Source organism: Acyrthosiphon pisum, chromosome A3 (assembly GCF_005508785.2).
Source record: "Acyrthosiphon pisum isolate AL4f chromosome A3, pea_aphid_22Mar2018_4r6ur, whole genome shotgun sequence".
NCBI lineage: Eukaryota > Metazoa > Arthropoda > Insecta > Hemiptera > Aphididae > Acyrthosiphon > Acyrthosiphon pisum.
In genome coordinates, this window is record NC_042496.1 from 11,150,964 (window position 1) to 11,161,260 (window position 10,297).

Genomic DNA, 10,297 nt, shown 5'->3' on the forward strand with positions numbered 1-10,297 from the left:
AAATGCACTTAAAAGTTAAAAATTAGAATTAATTATTCTTAATATTTAAATTTTAAATTAAAATTATAATTTATATAAAAATTAGAAAATTCAAAATTTCTGATTTCAAATTAAAATATTTTTAAAGTTAAAGATTAAAAAGTAAAGACAAGTGAATTTTTTTTTCGTGGTATAATTTAATAATGTATAATACTATAATTTATTTTCGTTTTCGTTTTTGATTTCGTTATTAAATTTTTTTCGGTTTTTGGGATTTTTCCGCTATCGTTTTTCAGTTGATTTTTTCGTTTTCGTTTTTTGTTTTTTTCCGTTTAATATCGTTTTTTAAAAACGTTTTCCATCCCTGCTTATAACCAACCAAAAAGTACGAATAAATAATAATTTGGTACATCTTTATTATCAAAAAATTAATGGTAAGACAATATGCAACTACTGACTAGAAATAATTATAATTCTAACATAATATATTATGATATATGGATGTAATATTGTAATGTAGGTAGATTTCAGTATGTTATAATCACCTAGTAATTTATTGCCATAACTATAAATCTAATAATATACTATATAATTATGTCTTGATGACCTGATAATTCATTTTATAGTTTAATTTATGTTTTAAAATAGGTACTCAGGGCAGTAGCGTATTTAGTATTTTTTTGTAGGGGGCGGATGACAAGAATTTTAGCTTACAGATTATGATGTAATAATTATAATATAATAATAGACATGTATTTAAAGAGCCACGGGGGCGGTAAATACGCCACTGACTCAGGGTACTCTACCTATGTAAAATCAGATGTAGTGAAATTATTAATGATCATACAGTGGTATAATAATAAAACAGAAAATAATATAAGTAATATTTATAGTTTTACATCAACAAGAGAAAAACAATTTTATGTCACAACAATTACCTATATGAATTCAGTTTAGTGACTTTAGAAAAAGAAAGATATTATATCATGTGGTTTACAATTCAAGAACGGGTGCCACATGCTTCCTTGTAGTTGGAAGCATTGAAAGTGGTAAAATAATCATCATGTATGAACCTAATAGCAGACTCAATTGGGCAGAGGTAAATTGATGAGCTAGTCCAGCTGCCAGCACGGGTTTTACAAAAGGCCACAGATCGGGTCACATCTTTGCCGTTGAAAATTACTCTAAAGTAAAAGTCCCTACCGGGGTATGTGGTATCAACCGTGTTGTTTCGATATACCTCAAATACTAGACGGGAAGCATAGTGCGGTGACATAGTGTGGGCATTTAGAACTCCAAATGCCGCTAAAAGGTATTGAGCAGTCAAGTCGTGACCTGAGTATAGGACCAGACGAGGTTTACTTTCGGATACCATCTTCAATAGGTTCATAGCAATATTCAGCGCAAAACCATATGATTTTAGTAGTCCATATTTACGCAACAGCCCATGTTTTGCATAACGTTCCAAGTCCCAGTCAATGTAGTTGAAAAGCTGCTCTACGTTGTCACGTGTTATACAATCGTTCTGAAAGCAAGGTAGTGGTGCACCATGGCACACATATGTCATAATAGAATCCCTAAGTAAGTAAGGGTCTACCCTTACACTACTAGACATCAGATGCACTACATTATGTATGCGTTTGAGCATTTTTTCTACTACTCTACGGCCCTTTAATCGTCTTGCAGATGACTGTTTTATTTTCATTTGTAAGCTATTAACATTGAAACAGGCACAATGATCAAAACAATAACTATAACTATCACTCTCCTTGAACGTAACTTTGGACAATACATCTGGTGATAGAACTGCATACATGAACGCCAATGCACTTTGGAATGTGCGTCTGTACTTAGTGCTATATATTATTATGTCATCAGAATTAGAAACACTAAGCAAAGGGTGGTACACAGAACGCAACGTTCGTCCAAGCTTCAGCATTTGGGATACACCAATTGGGGTGAGTTGACTTATGGAACAATTGTTTTGTGGTGGATATAATGGGTACCCATGAAAAGGACCTAAAAACTGTAATGACATGTTGAAGAATATGTTTTGCAAGAATTTGGTATAATCGTTATACTCCTGATCAGGTTCCATGCTGCAGTCTATATCAGCCATGTTTCGAACATGATTCATTGGTCCACGATCTCCATGTCTAGTCAGAATTATTACTCCTTGGATTGTAAGACTGTTGTTTAGCAAACCTTTAAAAATAGATATTAGAATAGTAAAATGAGGCAGTGAGTAATAAACATTGTTTGGTTATATATAAATACCAATATCTCCTTCATCACCACGTTCGATCATGTGGGGAGGATTGCAAATTTTAGTAAGTTCATTGTAATCGATTCTGGACACTATTCTTTTATACTTATGTGAAGAGTTTTCGGATGTGTTCACAGTCTTATAATCAGGTGCAGGCCGATCAGAAATCTTGAAATACAACACTAAAACAGTTAAGACAGTTTTAATATTAGATGCATAATCATCTACAGAAATACCTTTAAAATGTCACCTGGAAAAAGAATGCACAGCCATATGATCAAGTAGACTAAATATCTATGGCGGGCCATATTTCTGACGGTCACGCTCTGGACGTTTGACATGACAGTTTATTCAAGTTTGCAGTTGTTTCCAGCCTTTGAACATCGGCTTACAACTTATACATACGTTCACATAGTTTCTATTGTCGCTTCACTTTCGACGAAAGTAAGTTAGGTACGTGGACAGTTTCCAATCATTCGCATTACCTAGTTGGCTTACAGGTTGTCCCCGTCTTTCCTTGCACGAGGACCATATTCGGTGTACAGATATTGTCAACAAGTTCATTACATGCCGAGCGATTACCTTTCAGAGTTTTTCAGTAAAAATAGGTAGCTATAACCAACTTTACATTTTTACTAAAGTAGGTAAGTACCTCTTAAGCTCAGAAGCTCTAGGTACATTGTGTTACTCAGAATTAAGATTGCAAATAGGAATTTGGAATTTTTAATACGCAATAATATGCATTGTGCTCACGTGACACGCATAGATATTAGATGAATATTGTTGTTAATAGACGAATGACGATATTATTTAATATCAACATATTAAAAAAACTGTGTAAAATGAGTTGTGGAACGAGATAACTCTGTTGTTATTTTTGTGAATAGTTTCCTACATGAACTACCACAAGATAATAGATATATCTTGTCTGTTAGTGTTTACCGTCTTATCAGAAGTGATAACTGGAAAATATACAGGCGTCGAGATGTATACAGCTGGTGACGGGTCACGGGATTGAAGAGTTACGATTTTACGACGATAAACATAAATATTTATATACCTATTTATATATTATTATTATTATTATTATACTTTCACTGGCATTAATTATTTGTTCGTTGTTAAATTACTTTTTATTATTTTCATATTATTCTTAAAATCTTACCTATTAGTGGTCATTATTGTTCTTAATTTTTATTGTTACATTTTAATTAGTATTCAGTAGTAGTAGTCGCATACAAAACTTCAACATTTCTATTTGTTATAACCAATTCTTTAGCCGAGATTTAGCACCGTATAATATCTAGGTACTTATGAATATCAGATTTCAGCCTTACATGGACCTTATATTCATAAGTTATATCAAGGTTTATGCTTACGTGACGTCCATAGATTTAAATTCAATAGATTGTGTTTGTCTAAAATAAAAAAAACATTAATAGATACTCTAAGATACTCTAATCTTATATTAATAAATAGTATACCTAATTATATTAAAATACCAAAAAAGTTAATACAAATACAAAACTATAATGTACAGTGTTTTAATAATGTTTTAAATATGCAGTAATTATGTGGTCGTCTTCAAAGACTGTCAAAATATCTATAAATTAGAACCATAGTTGAAAACATTAAATATTGTCTTTATATGAGCCTTGTAAAGTGGCTCACTATATGAGCCTATGTTTTTTGTTTGCTAGTTTGAAATGGTGGTTATAAGGGCTTACTTTCATTGTAAAATAAATTTTTGTTTACGATAGTATAATGTGTATTTAAAATAAGGTACCTGCCATTCATTATAACTTTTTTTTTTGTCTCAGATTAAATCAAATTCAGGAAAAGGTTTATGAAGTGCGAATGAAAACAAAATGAATAATGCTATACTTCCCGATAACCTGGAAATAAATTACAGAAGCAATCATTATAAACGTAAGTATTCAAATAATTAGTGTATTGTGTAATTGAATAATCCTGGTTAAAATGTTTGTCCTATCTATCAGATGCTCAAGATGTATTAAACAGTATTATTTGGTGTTCTATTTGTAATTCTGACTTGAAACAGAATATCATCACAAATAAAAAAATTATGCTCCATAAAAAGTTTTTATGCCTTTGTTGTAAAGTAAGTGTTCAGTGAATTGAATTAACCACCCATAATTATTGTTCATTAATAATAAGTATTTTTTTCAAAATATGTTCACATTTAAAAATCAACAATCATTATGTATTTAATAAGTTTATTATCATGATTGAGTATTTTAAAGTTCACATCAAACGACTAACATAAAACTTTATAAAATGTATTTTTAATTTGCAAATTTCTGGAATGTGTTTTGAAATAATGATATTTAGAGTAAATTGATTAAAATTATTTAAAAATATATTTATTTTTACAGAATTGTTTTGAAAAATTATCAGATTCAAAAAATGGATGTATATTGTGCTCGCTCAAAACCAAACTTAAAACATGCAAAAAATGTAACAGCAATATGTGCAAGGTAAATTATTTTATTTGATCAAGAATTTTCTATTTCCTTTTTCATGCCAACAACTAACTATACTTTTTAACCTATCAAAAACAAATTTAATAAGCCTTTATAATTAAAAAAATCAATATAAATTATAATTTATAAGAATGATGCATTTTAACACTAGGGTTGCAACGTGTCCAAGTTCACTGGGACAGTTCACCGGTTTATAACTTTGGTCCCGATTATTGCATCGGACCCAGCGTAAACGGAATACTGTAGTTCAAAATTCTAATTTTAAAATTATTTTTTTTTAAAAATTCCACTCCACAATCAATAGATTATCGTTACATACAATTGAAATTCATCATCAAATTTTTCCTGAGTATTTGACTGATTGAAACTAATGTGTTGAAAAGAAATCTTAATTTATTATTCATATTCCACTGCTTGTTTGCCATTCTTGGTCATAACGTAAATATTAAAAGGATATATAATATATTTTTACTTAGTTGCTCAGTGCATAATTTTAAAGTAGAAACTGTAGAAAGTATCACCCAATACCAAAATCACTTGATCAGAATTTCATAAATACACATTAAAGGAAAACTAAAGCTACCTAAACAGGTCAAAGAGTAATAACATAAATAGGTATTTATTTTTATGAGAAGTCTGATTCTGATACAGATCTGTTGTATCACTAGTATACCTTATTGAACTCTCAAAATTAATACAATACCTATCGATACACTCCAATTTCTTCCTTGAAATTTTTGATAAAATATATTATGTATTTATAAGTATGTTAAAATATATCCCAATAGGCCATATTCTATGTTAAATATAATATGGAAATAATTAATCATAACAATTTATAACCCAGTTATGTAGGTTATACAATAATTTATAAAGCAACAAATAGAAGTTTGTTTATATTAGTAAAAATAAGGTAATTTAATATTTTGCACAAGCTAAAAAAAAAATTCTTTCAATATTAAAATAGATACTGATAATTTTCTCAGTTAATACTTAGATTTTCAAAGTTCCTAACCCTACACTAAGCCGGCTCAATGAACTACAAAATGTATTATTATTATTATTATAAATGTTTGTATGCACAAAATATTTACAATTTTATTTTATTTTTTAGAGATGTGTGGACAATTATTACGTAAAACCAAAACGTTTAAAAAAATTAAAACATTGTTTAGGATGTTCTTCAAGTGTATTATGGAGTCTTAGATCTCAAGCAGCTGCAATCTTAAAATGTTTTTCACTGGAACTGTAAGTTGAAAAAATATTTATATCTTATCAATTTAATATCTTATAAGTTATAATATTGTTTCATAACAAATTTTGTATCTTAACACTCATTTAAGTAATAACGTGTGATCTATTATCATTGATTATAAATTAAAATACTATAGCACAATGTAAAGAAGATATCTTCTGAGAGAGAAGGTATCTTCTTTACATTGTCAGTGGCGTATTTAGGAATTTCAGGATAGGGGCAACACATTTTTGTCGCCCCCCCCCCTCAACAGTAAATGTATTTACTAATATACTGTATATAATATATATAATAAATATATACTAATTTAATATTGTAATGTTACATTCAACAAGGAAGGTATAATTAGACATTTAAACAACATTATTGTACCAGTTAAGAGTGAAAAAATATTATAAATAAAATAGTAAATCTTTCAAAATACCTACATGTGTGACGACAAACGAATAATTTGTTAAATAAAAATAAAAATTTGCCGCCCCTCTAAATCTTTAAAAATTTGCCACTCTGGGCAATGGGACCCATAGCCCCTACTTAAATACGCCCCTGTACATTGTGTACTATAGATTGCTCACAGTATTTATAATCAATGCTATTATCTATAAACCAATTATAAGTTAAGATAATAATAAGTTTTGATAGGTCTCTGTTTACTTTTCTAAACCATTCCAAAATTGTTTTTGCCTTTTTTAAACATATTTAAATTCATAATGCTCATTAATTCAATTAACATTTGATATTAATTTAGAAATTTTATATCAAATATTAAATACTATAGTAAGTGCATATAGAAAAATACCTATTTGTATATGGGACAAGGAATAACCAAAAGTACTAGTTAAAGTACTTGTAATGTTAACAATATGTTAACAACAGAACCATAACTTTCCTGCAAATGTATCCAAATAAAAATCTCAAGATACATAGAAAAAACCTTTAATTTTTTTTTAAATGTTATATTTGTGTATTTATAGTTAGTATGTCATATTATATGCATTTACATTTTCTATTTATAGAGTTTTTTGAATTGATACAAACTTCAATTACAAATATTTGTACATTTTGAATAACAATAATCTAATGTATTTATACGAAATATAAAAATATTTATAATATAAGATTTAAAATAATAAAATACATCCAATATTAATATTTTTAAGTTGATTATTTTGTTTAATTATAAAATGTATGATTTAATAATGATTTTAGCGGTACTAGGCTTTTGTTAAATGGTGAAGAATCTGTAAACACGCAACATTTACGTGAATTCATAATAAATTCAGCAATATGTAATGAAAATTTTACTCAAGAAGCTATTAATCAAATTAGAGTTTTCAATTGAAGTGATTTATTAAATTCAAAAATTGGAGCATTGTTAAATGGATATCAAAACTTACAAACAAAAAATATTGAACAACACTTAATTAGCTTTAGTAAATTATGTGAAAAAATATTAGTTAACACCTGTTCACTTTTATCAGATTCTCAATATTTGTTCAATGATAAAATTATTGAATCATTAAATAATACAATTAAATCATTATTGATTAATGGTATATTGTTTAAAACAACTGAAAATGGTTCAAATATATTCTCTAAAGATTCCCATAATACTGATAATTTAGTTGAACACGCAACAAATAAATTACAACAAAAATGCAGTGTTTCATTAGAAAAGCTGGACACAAATATTGAAAATCAATTATTTTTAAAGAAGGTAAATATGAATTTGCAAATTTAACTTATGTCTGAAATATTAATAATTATTGAGTTTTTTTAGGTTGACAAAAATTGATTTAATATTTCTAGTATTATCATTGATTATTTTTATGTACTATTATTTATTACTAGGTATTATTTTAATTTTTATTGAAGCTTTAACATTTTCAGGAATATAATGAATCCATTAGTAAACATACTTATAAAAGTCCATTAAATTTAAAGAATGAGTTAGTTGAAACACGAAGCAATCAACAGGAAAATAATTTAAATCTCACATGTCCTATAAATTCAAATCATGTATCTAAAATTTCACTAAAAGACCTAAAACAATGTACAGTACAACTGGTCAGATTTGATGAACAAATTACAAAACACTGTGTTGGGCAGACATCTAAAGATAAGGTACCTAACTAAATGTATTTTTACAAAAGTTTTAGTCACATGAATTTAGTCTGCAAATTACAGAAAAATTATGCATATTTTAAATTTTTTAGATAAATAGTAAAGCAGTTAACCATGAATGTAACACAGAATATACTAGTAAAACGATCAATTTGTCTAATAATAGGATATGTTGGAGTCCTGTAGTAAAATTAAAAAGATTTGATGTGGACATTAATAATTTTGTTAAAAAAAAATCTGCTAATAAGGTAATATAAATTACTATTGTATGAAGTCATTAAATAGATAAATTTCATTATTGTTACATTTTCCTAATCATTTATTGATTACAAATATTTTTAGTCTGACAGTAAAGCAGTCAACAACAACATTGAGCATAATCCAGAAATAAATACTGCAAAAAAAATTAAATTGTCTTCTGAGGAAAAAAATATTGAAATTATTAATCCCAAAGAAGGTATTATATTAGAAACATTAGATATGGACATTATAGAAAATATTAATCACAATAAACAGGTAAAAACATTATTTCAAAGTGTTATTTTACAATAACAATATTTGTCTGATAATCACATTTCAGGAATTTACTTTGCTTAATAATTGTTTTACTAATTTTCCATTTTTATGTTTTTTTTAGACAATCGAGGATAAAACTGAAAATAAAACCAAAACAAAAATGGGGATCATAAAAATAAAATATCCCAAAAAACTTCACTCTTCAAAACACAAAAAAAAATAAAAGTACTTAATTCAAAAATATTGAAAACTAGAATTTTTCATTTTAAAAATTAAAACATTTAACCTATTGCAGGGGTGGCAAACCTTTTTCTGCTAGGAATGTTGTAATCAATGTTTTAAGAACATTTTGTCTGTCAGTAATATTATGTTAAAAAGTACCAATAAAAAATATGTTGGGATGATCAAGGATTACAAACATACATTCCTGAATTTGTCCGGCGAGCTACCGAGTAGAATTTGGTGGGCTGCGTACAAATTGCAACAGCTGAAAAAATTTGAATACCCCGAACTCTGAAAGATGAATAATAATAAATTATAAATATAATGTGTTACTGAAAATTGGCTCATTAACTATTTTAGCTTGCAAGAACATCAACATTTTATAAGACAACTGAACTTCCTCCCTACCCACTACATCATATTTATTTTTGTTCTGTGTTCCTATTTATCATAGGATATTCTGTTAATATTGGGCATGTATTTTGTTAGTTTTAATGAAAAACAAGCATCAATAGCCACTAGATTCATTCATCAATGTATTCCTCTATTTTTATTTAATGCATTCATCATAAAAAATAGGCTTTCACACTGAATTAATGTAAAATGTACCTTTACATACAAAATATGAGAAAGTGTTCTAAACTTTCAACGTTTTATATCAAGTACCTACCCAACTATATATTATTCAGAAATAATAAAGGATTGTTTTAACTATTGTTTTTGATTAAATGCAAGATTTAACAATCAAATAAAAATATTTTTGTGTGCCATTGAGGGGATTCTAGTATTCCACACTACTGTGTTTTGGAGAAAAAAACGCCTATACGTGTTCCAACGTATTTACTTGAGTTTTACTCCGATAATAATAGTTTTGAAAACATATTAGTTTAATTTATTATGAAGTCTATCTTGAATCCTCGACAGTAAGCTGAAGTGTTACGCACTTATGTGTATGTGCTATGATAAAATCGTAATTAATTTGTCTAATTATCAACGTTGAAACTTACAAGCCACATTTTTTATTTATTAAACTAAAAAAAAAAAAAACAAAAAATCGTTTAAATTTAAATGGAAAAAATACTGTTTTAGTAATTTTTTTTTATAGTTTGAACTTGAAGGATTGGAAATAGACTTTATAATAAATATAAATATGTTTTCAAAATGATTACCAGAGTACAATTCAAGTTAGTATAATAGAACACATATAGGTCCAATATGCTCCAAAAAACAGTAGTGTGGAATCCCTTTAAAATTTATAAAACAAGTGCCATAGCCCATAGGTTCGCCACTCTTGAACAAATGCTTAAATTAATGAAGATATGATATATCAGTGTTTTTAAATTAAATCTTTAAAGATACATTAGGCAGTTAAGTTCACCATGTTATCACTTTGAAAAATACTCATGTAACTCATATATTTTAACTTAATTT

At 27.5% G+C, this 10,297-nt stretch overlaps 2 protein-coding genes and 1 long non-coding RNA gene across 4 annotated transcripts; 2 read left to right on the forward strand and 1 right to left on the reverse strand.

Annotated features, from left to right (window-relative positions):
- Window positions 1-375: 375 nt before the first annotated feature.
- On the reverse strand, window positions 376-3,110 carry LOC100160992 (2-phosphoxylose phosphatase 1). The gene is made up of 3 exons (XM_001952770.5): window positions 2,496-3,110; window positions 2,257-2,427; window positions 376-2,184 (listed from the first exon to the last, which is right to left on the reverse strand). Exons 1-3 carry the CDS (start codon window positions 2,584-2,586, stop codon window positions 980-982), a joined length of 1,467 nt encoding a protein of 488 aa, XP_001952805.2. The 5' UTR covers window positions 2,587-3,110; the 3' UTR covers window positions 376-979.
- A 134-nt stretch (window positions 3,111-3,244) lies between these two features.
- Window positions 3,245-7,375, forward strand: LOC100568637. Of its 2 annotated transcripts, XM_029491092.1 has the most exons (7): window positions 3,245-3,552; window positions 3,813-3,954; window positions 4,066-4,174; window positions 4,246-4,367; window positions 4,642-4,743; window positions 5,864-5,997; window positions 7,214-7,375. In XM_029491092.1, exons 3-7 carry the CDS (start codon window positions 4,114-4,116, stop codon window positions 7,344-7,346), a joined length of 552 nt encoding a protein of 183 aa, XP_029346952.1. In that variant the 5' UTR covers window positions 3,245-3,552; window positions 3,813-3,954; window positions 4,066-4,113; the 3' UTR covers window positions 7,347-7,375. The 2 variants fall into 2 exon arrangements, with proteins under 2 accessions (XP_029346952.1, XP_008182434.1); XM_008184212.3 differs by lacking the exon at window positions 3,813-3,954 and having other exon boundaries at window positions 3,246-3,552.
- Window positions 7,376-8,821: 1,446 nt separating this feature from the next.
- Window positions 8,822-9,578, forward strand: LOC107883588. Its single transcript, XR_001679396.2, has 2 exons — window positions 8,822-8,869; window positions 8,940-9,578. It is a non-coding gene; the product is annotated as an uncharacterized LOC107883588 (long non-coding RNA).
- Window positions 9,579-10,297: the final 719 nt, after the last annotated feature.

Bases quoted from the DNA above. Each gene is read 5' to 3' on its own strand.
- LOC100160992 (XM_001952770.5), bottom strand. From the start codon at position 2,586: ATGTCAAACGTCCAGAGCGTGACCGTCAGAAATATGGCCCGCCATAGA. The intron at 2,428-2,495 runs GTGACATTTTAA...TAACTGTTTTAG, and splicing joins GCTGTGCATTCTTTTTCCAG to TGTTGTATTTCAAGATTTCT. The intron at 2,185-2,256 runs GTATTTATATAT...CTATTTTTAAAG, and splicing joins TGGTGATGAAGGAGATATTG to GTTTGCTAAACAACAGTCTT.
- LOC100568637 (XM_029491092.1), top strand. From the start codon at position 4,114: ATGAATAATGCTATACTTCCCGATAACCTGGAAATAAATTACAGAAGC. The intron at 4,744-5,863 runs GTAAATTATTTT...TTTATTTTTTAG, and splicing joins GTAACAGCAATATGTGCAAG to AGATGTGTGGACAATTATTA. The intron at 5,998-7,213 runs GTAAGTTGAAAA...TAATGATTTTAG, and splicing joins AAATGTTTTTCACTGGAACT to CGGTACTAGGCTTTTGTTAA.